Below are 13887 nucleotides of genomic sequence, written 5' to 3' on the forward strand. Positions count from 1 at the left end.
TGCTGATGACTTGGTTTGCCTGAAACTAAGTTTTACATTATTAAAAGGGATAAATCCATTTAACTTAATCATACTTTACACACCAGCTTCACACACAAAAATTAGATTTTAATACTGGAGGGAAAGGAAGAATAAAATGATTAAAAAATGAAAAATAATCTTACCAAAATACAAGGTTAGCATTATGAGCTTAAGCACATACATGCACAAAACCTGGGAAATGCAAATATTAAAGTTCTATATCAAAGTTTGAGCAAAATACGTGTGCACCTCCACAGGGTAGTTTTCATTTCATGGGTTATTATGCTCAGGCAGGGCTTTTTAGGCTGGCCATCTTTCATTAGACTGAACAGAAGTAGCCCAGAAAACTCCATTGAATAAGAACCCCATTGCTTCCCTTGTTTCCCCTGGCAACAAGGAGAAGACCACGGAAAAAAATCCAATAAAAACAAAACCAGAAAAAGACTAACAGAAGATAAATACTTTGTATGCCAAGGTTGAAAACTTTGTAACCAAAGATTTCGTTTAGGAAATACATGGGACATGCTGTTCCACAAAATAACATTTGAAAACACTTCTTTGCATGTTGTTCAAAACTGATACAAACATTCAGTTATGACAAAAATAGTCTCTCTCTAGTTCTTGGCCTTTGAAAAAAGGAAAGAAGTAAGAGGAAATTTCTTTCCTAAAATTCTATTAGTTTTGGCCTGTCTTTGTAGAAAATCACATGAAAGATTTTAAACAAGAAAAAAATACCATCTACTCTTAAAACTCAAGTAAAAGGAATTCTAATTATTTTTATATTGCAATATCAGAAAGTAATTACTTTGCAAATAACTGAAATATTTCAGCTCAAGAAGACCACACTTGGGAATGCACAAGTAAATATTTTTATGAAGACACTAGAATTACTGTATGTTTTGAGCTAGAATTATTAAATGCATAACATCTCAAAAAAATAGAAACCACCTAATTTGGGACTCCAAAGAAAAAACTCAAACAAAAATCTGGGAAGGATTCAGACAAGAGAATAAATAGATTGACAAACAAGAAGATACTTCTCCTTTACTTGTTAATCAAATACTTCACATTTTGAAATGTCCCTGAAACCCCAGGGATTTGTTAGTTCATGAAGTTATTAATATTTGTCTGTGGAAATCATGCTAGCTCTTTTTAAGTTACATCTATTATTTAGGAACCACATTTTCACCAAAGAAACCAGTTATGCATTCACTGTCAGTACTCAAAGTAATTGCTGAAATAAAAGATGAAAGAAGTTTTGCAGCTACTTAATAAAATCATGGACATTTGGGGGCCTAGCAAGACCACAGATTATGAAAGAAGTAATATTACTAAACCAAACAAATCTGCCCAGCTGATAGCAAACCATTGATACTTTTTTTTAAACTATGCCAACAATCACTACAGAGAGTAAGAAATCCCATCTCTTTACGCCATGAGTTTTTTAGTATTTCCTACGGTAATACTCTGGAATGCTGTTTTGCTTCAAGAAAATAGATGTTGTTATTTAACAACAGTAGAGGTACCCAATATGCCTTTGTGTCCTTCCACATAAATGTTTTGACTGCCATTTCTGTGCCCTGCTCAAGATAGCCATTTCATTTGAATTGCATGACTTCCAGTGGTTTAGTACACAACAAGCTTCTGGACTTCTCAAAGTCTGTGCCAAATCCAGTCCAGGCTTACACACAGGCTAACAATCTAGCTCCAAACTGTGTTGTAGAGAAGCACAAATCAATGCTGCTGCCAATTGTCATAACCAATTTCCCCCCTTCTGCCCAGTTCAATTGCTGATCCATTGCATTACTTTTCCCCAAACCAGAGTTACTACCATTCACAAGACACAAGGTTCCCTTATTCAACTGAAGTGACACTTTCATGAAGCATCAGTTTTGCACATTGATAGAGCTACTAAAAAACCTTCTAAACATCTGAAAGTCACGTGTTTCTGCTGGACAAACTGACACGTACCTTTGAAGACCGGCTGCAGTTCTGCACTCAGAAAAGAAGCAAACAAGGATTAAAATTACAATTAATGAGGAATAAAATTATAAGACACTGAAACACAAAAGAATTTCCTAGAAAACAAATTTCCTAACAAATACCTTTGTTAATTAATAGGAAGCCAAATATAAATTTCTTATTGTTCAGTAATCAGTTCACAAGGCCTGTATTCCCAAACTATTTATATAAATGATGCTTCCACACTTCTCAGAATCCATCAGTTTCTATGGTATAAACATATGATAAGAAAGCAAAGCCTCAAATGGGTCACGTTTTTTACCTGGTGAACTCTATCCTTACTCAGCCCTCTCATCATAATGAAGACAGCGCATCATCAATTAGTTTTAGTCAGTGATAGTGCCAGGAACGTAATTCTCCCGCCAGTTTTATTTTAGGGGTGATGCGTTTCCCCATCTAGGAGTGGCATAAATCACTTGGAAAAATGGTGTCAATTGTCTCACAACCACCACTTAGAAAATGTTGCTTACTGTTCTAGGTCTGCCCCAAAGTGCTATGTACATAGACCAGAGGTTAAAATCCACACTAGTGACAAAATGTGTGTATCAGGAAGGGTAAACCTGCACTGGCTTCATATATTTCTGTTCAGTAATTCCCTTCTGTTCACCTTTCTTCCAAATAAGGGCATTTGTTCTGGGGAGACCTAGATATCCACCAGCTACTCACTCTTGAAGGTTTAGGAGTCCTTAATAGATTTCTGCTCACTTCAGTGTTGAAAAGCACAGAGATTACCAAAAAGCTTGCAAAAGGGCCAAGGAAAAATTATACTTATGAAGTAGGAAATAAAAAAAAAAAAAGATAAACCTTTCCCAAAATGGCATCTAAGACAACATTTGGGATTTCCTGTTCAGCACATTTAAAGACTGGAACAAATCACATCCAAACCATGATTCTGGATTCTTTTTCTCTCCTGTACAAGGTTTTCTCTAATTAGATTTTTCAGAACAATTTTTGTTAGAACTGATTTAATACTTCAATTCAATTGTATTCAGAGAAGATCCTCAAGGGATATATCTTGTATGTCAGCACATGAGAATGAAAATGCTTAAGCTTGCATTTGCTATTACTACTACTTGTTGAAGAACCAGAAGTACAGTTGAGGCTGTCCACTAAGCACATTTAGCTTTAAATGGAAGGTTTTCTCCTGGCAGAAAAAAATCACTGCTTTACAATTTCCCAGCCAGCATGATATGAATTTCTTCACTTTCTAGTAGTGCCATAACTACTCATTCTTTAGGGTTACGCTGTTAATTGAGGCCATTGTGGCTTCTTTTACACTTTTGTTGTCTTTTGTAATCCTCTCTCACCTCTGTTCCAGAGAAACCACACTAGGCTAAAACTCCCCCCTGCACCTGCACGTCTTCCACATGTCATTAACACTTCTTCCAAATTCCTAGGGTTAAACTGCAAGTTCCTAATGTAATCTGTCACTCACTGATTGAAAACATTGATAGGGAACAGATTTAAGACAAAGTTTAGACAACATATTTATACCAGTGTTCTTAAAAGTTACTTCATTATCATCCTTACTTTCTTTCTTACAGTAGCTATACATTAACTTAATTGCTATTTTATCCCCCTAACACTTCAATAATCTAACTGCATTAACAGATCCACTCAAACTTACACTAAAGCAACCTAAAAAAATACCACCTCAAGCATGTGTTACCACATTCTCAGCTGTGTCACCATCACAACCCATGTAACGCTCTCAGTCTGCTCCACAATGAACTTCCTTTAGTCCTAGAAGATTTCTACAAAACCAGTCCAAACAGTTGATAGTCTCTTTTGCCTACTTCTGCCTTTATGCCACAACTCACTGTCCCCTCAACCGCACTAATTTGGTGTAAAACTGAGTAACAAAATTAGCCTTGTTAAAAGCCTCTCTTTTCATACAGAAAAAACCCTAATTTCAGTCTCATTTCAATTCAGTTAACAGCATCCCTATCACTTAAGAAACGATTTTGTTTCATTCCTGAATTACAGATCTTACAAACAGAAATTTGAAAGTCATTTAAACTATGAAAACGACATTATGCTCATTTGTAAAAATTGATTCTACACAGAGCCTCAGAAAATATACATCTAATCTGACAGTACTAGAAAGCTACTCATGACATAAGTTAGAATCACGTTAAAATCTCTTTTGGCCCATGATACCAAAGATAATCACAGCCATAAGCAATACAGTTTTTCCTTAACCCATAACATTTTTGTTCTTGAAAAATCTCTCTTCCAAAGATGATTTTTTAATTACTAAGCCAGTAACATTGAATAGACTCTTAGAATTCTGATCCATCTTCTCCATTTCCTCATTAATGCTCTAACAAGCCTAACTAGCTCCTAAATGCAGTTCTGAAATTGGTTTCAAGTCAAAGCAAACAAATAATTGTATTCCATACACACAACATGGTTAACAAAACAATGACTTTAAAATACCAAACTACTTTTTGTCCCACTAATACCATAACTCTCACTAGAGACCTCCCAAATGTATTCTTTTAATTGTATCTGAATCCAAACATTGCTTGGAAGACCAATCTTCATTAGCTCTGTCTGGTCCTCATTTGCCTATGTTTTAAGATATTTATTTCAGTTTACAGAAATTACACCCAGAGTAAAAATAATCTGCTTCAGAGCAAACCATGAAGCAGCTAATAGCATCTTGACTGCATTTTCCACATCCTTCTGGATATGGGACACGGGTTTCCCTCCATTTTGAGGCATTTTAAAAGTATGAACTGTAATTGAATGCATCCCTTCACTAACAAAGAAATTAGCATTTAGTTAAATATTGGCTTCCTTGCAGAATACTCTACCTTATACCTTGCACATTTACTTGCTAATTATTCCTAAATAAGTAAGCTGCCCGATATTTTAATAAATATGCCCCAAGGTTAAGGGATTCCAAGTATGTCTAATGATGTTTCAGCAAACAATATTTCACTCACATTTAAAATCAAGTAAAGGACATATCCATTTCTTCAGGCTATAGAGCTTAATCAGTTAAAATTTATGGGGTTTTGCCTTTGATGAGGAAAAGAAGAGGGAATTAAGCAGCACCTTGGGACAGTGGTCATGGGTTATTATACCAACATCCTCAAATATAAATCTACACAGTACTTCGCCTGAATTGATACCCAACAAAAATGCTACATACTCATATGATTCAATTTCATGTTGCTTCAGGTTAAAACAAGCTACACTTTCATGTGCTTGCACACAATTCCCATGGCTGTAGTTTTTACAGTACATTTATGCACAGTCTAAATCACTCCTGTGCATAAAGATTTATGGAAAGTAAGGGTGCTGGAGATAGATAATAAGACACCTTCTTTCCTTTCGTTTTCATAGAGCACACTAATGTAACAATAAAAAAAACAATTTCACATTAACATTACAAAAATTTCCTTTTTAATATAGTTAAAAGAACAAACTATTGAAAATGGATTCTGACAAAATATTATATAGAAATTCTCCTCTAGAGAACTGTGGTAATGCAAGGGAAAATGTGTGTGTACAGAAGGTTGTTAAAAGCAAGGAAAAATCATCCTTCCAATTACTTATTTAGAAGTCATTGATTTCTTAATTTTCAATATGCTGTTAAGTTCCAAAAAAAGTGTTCCAGTTCAGTGTGAAGAGAAAACACAACATTTATTTCCACCATTTTTGATTTTGTTTTGCTTATTTTTAACACTATTCTCAAAGCACAAGCCCAAGCTTTGCATGCAGTGAAACTCTGGTCAGTACCAAGTCAGACTTTGTTTGGTTCTGCATAAATTCTTGAAGTCACAGTTGTAATTGGGATCTTTGCTTTGCTAACATATGGATGACATGGCTGAAGAATAAAAAAAAATATGCAGCAGAGAGGATGTGTCAAGTGCCAGAATCAGCAGAAGAAAACAGGGAGGCTGTGCTCTTTTTATCACCACCAGTTCAATATAAAAGTAGGCAAGGCAAAGAAATATCTACCATAAGACACAGGATGTGAACTCTGCCAGTGACCCAGAAAGTGCTGTCATTATCTCAACACAGCAGCAAGGAAGAACATTAAGACTTATGGCTGACATGGAACTAATCTGTAGCCTATTACTCTGAATGAAGCTGTAAATTTTGAGAAGCATTTGATCACTGTGGAAATGATGGATGCCAAAACAGAGGACCAGTCACCCTGCCCCCATACACTCTGCACAAGGACATCTGTACGGATGAGGCAAGTTCTGCTCATCTCTGAAAACCAAAAAAGTATCATTACCACTACATGTGCTTTTTTCTTCTTTTAATTTCTACAACAGTAACTCAATAACATATGCCACTGATATTTATTTTATTTTTTTTTAAGTAGTTTCAAGCAAAAACTAATTCATCTGGAAAGAAACTGAGTTGTTGAAACACACCAACTTCAGGCAATGCTACTTTTGGGTTCATGCTATCTCTGAATTTGGCAGTTAAGACTTGTGCCAGTCCACAGGACTCACAGCATGGCAGCCTAAACAAGCAGGTGGCAGTGGTTCATACCCTCTGCTCCTGTCCAGCTGCCCAGCCAACAGTCCTGACATACACCAAGTGTCAATAAACTAAACTCCAGCTGCCCCACTGGCAAGTAACCTACACCTGGATGTGCCAAGTTCCTTTCACTGCAGGCTTTGCTCTGGAGAGTGATAACAACAAACTGATGCACAGTTAGCAGTATTGAACATTTTTTCATTATCCATCCTTATTACCTCATATTATTCACTGAGGATATTAATTTATAGAAATTATTATTTTGTAAATTGCTATGACTGGAAAGCAGATTAAGCACTCAAAGGGTTCTGGGCTTAAATATGTATATAACTGAAAAGAGAAACATCAACATTAAATGAGCCTCCATTGTGAACCTGTGTAATTATAGACTAATCTTTACAGATTTGCGTCTTGTATATACATCAGGCCTCATCAAAGCCAGGAAGACCCTTAATATACAATTTCACTAGCTTCCTAATTTAATGAATTTATCATTTTCACATAAAGTTCACAATCTATAGTAATATCTGGATTTTCTTCTGTTTAAAATGTTACCCACCTTCAATGATCCTTTGCATGGCGATGTGATTAAGCAATCCCGGCCTTTGTAACCTTGTAATTGAGCAATGGGTGCATTACACACATTTCAAGGTGAAGTAGAATGTTTCCTAAGTGAGTAGCAGTACAGATTTCACATTCTTGCCCTGTATTAGACAAATTCTGTTGTCTGCTGAATTTGTGATTGTCATTCTGGGTCTCTAGACCCAATCTCTGGGTGATTTCACAGATCTGTGGAGACACATGATTCAGAGGCAACTTGGTTTAAAAAGAAAGGAACTGCATCTAAATCACGTGTTCTAAGGTCTCACAGTTCTCCTCCTGGACTCCAGTTCTGTGCTTTTTTCTGTTCATCCTGTCAGATTTATTTCTGAGAGGACTGGCAGAACTTGAGAACAAAAGAAATGTACTAAGTGTACAGTGTCCCATGACTACTGGAAAAATAGGGCCTAGATCTTCTCAGAGAAAGAACATTTCTCCTTTGCTACCACATCTGATGGAAGATTACTTCCCTATTTCCTTTTTTTTTAGCAGTGCATTGAAATCAGTATGGGTACACAGCTGCATGCTGGGGTGAGAAGTTACTATTGGTCATGACTGCAGTTAAGCAAGAAGCAAGCAAAAAAACCCCTAAGAAATAACTTTGCTTTCCCAAAAATCCATCCTGGAAAGTCTATTATCTGAATGCTCTATTTGGAAGCACATTTTTTTATATCAAACTATTGGGATTTTATTTGTATTTGAAGCACTTTATGTTGCAGTTACTTCACTTGAGATTTTCATGTTTCTGTTCCATTTTCTCTTTCAAACAGCAGCTTCTGCTTAAAGTCTTTCAAAAGGCAGAAGGCCAAACATGGTACTTCACTGCTTGCTAGAGAATGATGGTAAAAGGTCCCAGCTTTCATCTTCCTCAGTTTCATTAACTGCCAAGCTATGTGCAAGGAATTTTACTTCATCTATTGTAATTTATAAAAAAATACGGTGCAGATCTTTCGTAGTCCCTCAAACTCCTTATATGAGTGTCTCAAGTAGATTTACCTTCACATAGTCAATCAGACTGGTTATCACCCTTTTTATTTTTTACTTTTATAACACAAGGGAACTTTCCAACAGCTACCTTCTACAGGCAACAATTTTTGAACACTCTAAAAGATACATTTGTGTCTAATTTTTGTTTCATTTTTGCATCCAATTTTATTCTAGTTTTTAGCCACCATGATTTAGTGACTCATGTATATTCTCAAAGCATCGCTCCTGGGTGTCAGGAACAGATTGTGTATAGAACTTGAAGTATGAGTTACCTGGCAGTTCTGAATATGCTCTCACACACAATTGACTAATTTTACACTGGTGTTCATGAGCATTCTTTTCTGGGACTTCTGTGGGAGCTGGAAGCAAACCTTTCTAAAAGAAGGCTCAATAAAGCTGAACATTCATTTTTCTAGTAGACTACATGCAATATATGGTTTGACTCGAGTCTGTAAACCTAATCATTTTTTGAGCAGCATTTTCATTCTTTAAAAAATACCTAATCCATAACTCTTCATTAAAACACAGGAACGGAAGAGCCAATGACATGCTTTGCCCGGTCATGCAGTAGTGTTACAATTCTGCCTTAAGACCTTTCTTCAATTAATTCACATCCATTCTTAGGCATTTCAGGCATTAATAACTGCCTGGCTTTCCTTACACACCACTAGAGGAGTACACACATTTAATGTTACATCAAAATACTCTACTAAGATGACAACAAAAATCAACAATACAAAAAACCTAAGACCAGTCTGGAAGACTTCATGGAAAAAAAACCTGCAAGTTAAGAAAAAGCTACCTTGAAACTGTATATAAAATGAATCACTTTCTATTAATGGTGTAGCAAATCTGATCCAACAAAGCACACAAATCTATTATTAAAGATATCCTAATGGTAGTCCTCAAAGTTTCCCCATCAACACTGGGAATTCAAAAAAAAAAACCAAAACCAACCAACAGATAAAGAGTGAGTGTGGCCAAGAAGAATTAAAAGGAAAAAGAAAACCTTATTTGGTTTCCTTTGAGACTTAACAAGCTTTCTTGAACCCTCAGTAAAACATGGCTTGGTTTTTCAGTGGCAATAACCCTTCAATCTTCCACCTGCAAATGTTTTCCTGGTATTGAAAGAGCCTTTTACTTTCTACTTCACCCCCCTGCAAGATTTCCTGCACAGCACGGATGGGTAGAGAACCATAACCTTACACCCTTCAAGCATTTATAAAGACCTACTGCAACATTTTGCCTGTGTTTGTCATTGTCAATGAAGAAATAAACAACTTGTGTTAGGAACGTTACCCTTTGTCCAGTGTAGTTTTACAATCATTTATATTTTATAAAAGAAATTATTTTTGTGATTGCTGGCTTTGCTTTATATTTTAGACATACAAAACTTGTACAGAATTCTTTCAGCTCATTTTTCCATCATTCCCCCTTTTCTTCAGCTAGTATTTCAATACAATGGGCCTTTACAAAAAGAAAGAAAAAAAAAAACCCAACCAAACAAAAAAACCAACAAACTTTCTTCAGCTCCAATAAAAGTGTATTTGCAAATAGCTGCTAGAGGAGGCTGACCATTGTCCCCATCACTGTAGCTCCTGCAGAACTTACTCCCTGATGTTAAAGAAACAAAAGCAAGAAACAGAGATGGTGCAGATGGGCTAAGGCTAAAGAGCTGACCTATGTGTCACCCCAGCCCTTCTTACCTAGATCCATGCTTTTTGAGGCTTTCAGATTAATTGATTCAGACTGCTTGGCTGGTGTCAAAGATCTGAAGTTGATGTGCTGATCTGTTAAATGCACTGCTGAATTTATGATAGGGCTGTAGGGAGGAAAAAAAAAATAGGTAAAATGTTAAGGTACCAGTTCAAACCACAAGTGAACTAATTAAAGAATGCACAAATATACATGTTTCTTTCTCCAGTTGCTCACAGCATGCATTTTTCAAATCAGATATCGATCTTCAACTTCCTTTTCTGAGACTTAACACTTTCAGTCACTTGATTTCTCATCACAGAAAGAAATATAAATGTAAATGATCAGCAATAACTTTCTTTTCATTTTGGTAGTTCTATCTAACCACTGCATTTCCAAATAACATGCTACAGAATGTTGGAGAAATACTGCAACGTACCTGGATCAATTTTACTTCACCTGCTAATATAAAATTATTTTATAGCCCTGCACCACTTAAGCAGAGGCTGGAGGTCTTATGAAGCATGCTACAACTGAAGAATTCCAGGGTATTGTGTTTGCTTGCTTTGATTTTTATTTTGTTTTGGTCTTTTTTTTTTTTATTCTTTTATTTTAAGGCAACTTTCTAAACATTTCAAAACTGCAACCTGAGTGAAACTCCAAGTAACTTTCAGCTCAAAATGCAACAGCTCGATGCAATCTGAAATCCTATGTGTCTCTTTTTTGATTAGAAACAGAAATTATTATTCTTTGAAGTATTCTTAAGCAAGAAAGGATTTAGAAAAACAAAAATATTTAGTTCAAAATAGCTCAAAGGGTTTCATTTTGCAGTGTCAAAATACTTTCCTAAGTATTTTCCTATTCATTTTGTTGAAATGCAATTTCAGTGAAATCAATGTGACTTGATACAGCAATTCAATTTCAGGAGAACTTTAGTTCTAAATGGAAAAACAATACAACACTGGAAAAGTCAGGGTGAGACAAAGGACCTGTAAATTCATCACTGTTTTAATACATCATTAGCATTTAGGAGAATGTTTTTCTCTGAGCTTGCTGGAAAAATTAGGAACAGATTCTAACAACCAACTGCAGTTAAGAATGCAATGCTGAATTGCACTGATCTGTGTAGACTTGTTTGTTTATCATGTCATATGTACCTGCCTGGGAGACCAGAAATAACAAACTTATTCTAGTGTAATTACTCTATGTTAGCAAAATGAAAATAGATATGAAAGTCTTGTATAAAGCATTCAAGGTATCCATAATAAAATATATTTACTCTTTGATGCAACCAATCACTTAAGAGTAGTTTTTACTCACACCCCAGCACACAAGGACAGACACATGGCTACATTTCTAGCTGAAATGCATACTTCCTTAGTAGCATTGCAGTAGATGCATGACTATCAAAATTGAACACACAGCAAATCAGGAAACAATGTTCAAGGGTGCATTTCAGCATCATCATCATCAGGATTGGTTACATTCCTCATAATCAGGAGAGGCTGAAATTATGCCTTTCATTTGAATCCTGTGCTACTTGAGATAGAGAGAATGAGCCATTGTGAACTTCTACATGTTTACTCTTTTTTCTGCACCTCCAGACTTCTGTATTTACTAAGGAAATTGGAGCTTATAGCTGCTATCAAGCATGGCAGGCTTTGCAGAAGTATCTGAAAAATCAACCCAATACCTTTACAACTGGAAAAGAGTTCATTAAGTTTTCTCCTACACATTTCAATGTTCAGACTTACTGAAAATTCATTTTGTAATCTCAATAATATCTTCATGTGACATAAGGAGATTCAGTTTCTTACAAACTGTGTTTGGCTTGGACTTTTAAAGCTTTAAGAGACTTCACACTGCATTTACACATTGCACCCACAGTACAGTTTTAAATTTTTTTTTTTTTAATTGGAATTATGCTTCAAGTTTTTTTTTGTTTCACTGAACACAAGACAGGTATCATCTATCATGTAGAGCAAGCATACTGCAGCTTATATACAACTGAAATGAACAACACACTAAATGCTAAAATAACATTCACAGCTTATGTTAAAAGACCTTAGAAGGGACTAAAGAAAGTGGTACAAATTAAAAAAAAAAAAAGAGGTTTTATAATCAATTAGAACTATTACCACAACCACTACTGAGCAATTAGTGCTGTAACTATTAAGAAGAGCTAAAGTCCAACCTGTGATTATAATCCTCATTCAGCAGATCCTCACTAGGATGTGGTGGGAGAGGTGGAGGTGTTTCATTTTCACCATTGCCACGATCAGAAACTGGAAACTCTGAAACAAAATTTAGAAAGGAGTTAAATAACCTGCAGAAACAACTACATTACACCAGTTCACTGGCTGATGACTGGAAGGCCTCAAGCAATGCTGAAGTAAATCACAAATTATTCAAATCCCTGAACTAACTAAACTAGAATTAAAATCACACCAAGCAGAAAATACACCCCTTGGGATTTTCCTGAAGAGCTGATTTTCAGATTTGCATATATATTATTAAAGGTAAATATAGGGAAACTTTGTGCATATAGTGAAGTTGAGTGCAAGGCACAAATTGCTTTACTCCATTTTTAACTTCTCCATAGCTGCATTCAGACTGATTGTAGGTTCATTATTTCAGTCCCTTTGATGGGGAGCATTTATCACCTTTGATGTACAGGATAGAACCATACTCTCAGCAAAGAGATCAGAAGAAGAAAAAATTATATTATTCCACAGCAAGAGAATAAAGAGGCATTTCTTAATTACAGTCGTCATTTTCCTACTACTACTGCAACTCCTTTACCTTTACAAACAGCATCCAGCTAACACTAGAAAATTACTTTTTACAAAGACAAATATAAACTACTCAAACCATTCAGTGGTTTGCTAAGCAACAACACTTAAATACCTGCAATATTTAGTAAGACTGCTGTGCTCACTGTAAGCCACCTCATTACTGTCCTATAAATCCACTTCTCAACCCAAAGCTACCATCTAAGAAAAAGTCCCTGCATTTTTCAATGTAGAATATGTCTTCACCCCTCCCAAACTTAATAGGAAACATGGACACTTCCTTGGGTTTCAATGGCAGGTAAGCAATCTAATAATAATGACATACCACACTTTAACGTGACCTGTTCTGTTGCACGGAATGTTGGCAGTCTTTTTGTACAAAATCCTGTCTGAAAGCACTAACCTAACCTGAGAGAAAAAGGGTTGGCAAGGAGGGATCAAAGGAGAAAGCAATAGGTTATATTTATGTGATAAGAGCACTTATACAGCAAACAAAAAATACTGGGGAAAAAAATTCCAACCAAAAACTCCCCAAAAAAAACCAAAGAAAAAACAACCCCCGCAAACCTATACTATTAGCTCAAGAATCCTATAAAATTCCTATTGGCCGGATAGCCTTCTAATAAAAGATAGCTCAAACCCTGTATCTCAGGAAAAGTGTGAGCATCATCAAAAGAAAGTGAGAATAAATAGATGAGGAAGAAAGCTTTAATGAGACCTTAAAAAATGATTGTCAGTCTGATGTAAAATACAGGTATGCTACCTTACATATACACATGGGCTTCTTGCACCCGAAAAAAAGGAAAAAAACCCCAAACCCACAAAAACCCCAATAAACTAAAAAAGAAATAGAACTACACCACACTTACACTGTGGTTAGCCTTTCTGAGCAGACTCTTATAGCCACGGCAAGAGACTGAGCATATCATGTAGTTATACTAACTTAGATTCACAGTAATTGGTACATCATTTCACCAAGGCTGTTTGATCATGGGCTACCACTGGTATTTTTCTTACAGTAACAAAAGGATACACACAGAAAAACGTCAGACTTCCTCAGTGAATCGGAAATGATCACAAGGGATTACAGCTCCCAGTAAAATGGGACCAGGAGCCAGAGAATGAGAGAATTTAACCTAAGGGGCAGTCACTGGCTCCATGTTCAAGACCTCAGGAAATGACCCTAACAGATCCAGATAAATCTAAGTACTGAACAAAATGCATTGAATTTTCAGATATTAAATAGACTAAGAGAGTAAAAAAG

At 35.8% G+C, this 13887-nt stretch overlaps 1 protein-coding gene across 2 annotated transcripts in view; it reads right to left on the minus strand.

Annotated features, from left to right (window-relative positions):
• PARD3B (par-3 family cell polarity regulator beta) overlaps window positions 1-13887 on the minus strand; it is a 394093-nt gene that overhangs the window by 169241 nt on the left and 210965 nt on the right. Inside the window, exons 14-16 of one of the 2 annotated variants that reach the window (XM_066553232.1) lie at window positions 12026-12125; window positions 9843-9958; window positions 1993-2013 (exon numbers count right to left, since the gene is read on the minus strand). In XM_066553232.1, coding sequence (XP_066409329.1) covers window positions 1993-2013; window positions 9843-9958; window positions 12026-12125 — 237 coding nt within the window. The remainder of the gene's footprint in view (window positions 1-1992; window positions 2014-9842; window positions 9959-12025; window positions 12126-13887) is intronic. The other variant, XM_066553233.1, reaches the window with a different exon arrangement.

This window comes from Molothrus aeneus, chromosome 7 (genome assembly GCF_037042795.1).
Source record: "Molothrus aeneus isolate 106 chromosome 7, BPBGC_Maene_1.0, whole genome shotgun sequence".
Lineage (NCBI taxonomy): Eukaryota > Metazoa > Chordata > Aves > Passeriformes > Icteridae > Molothrus > Molothrus aeneus.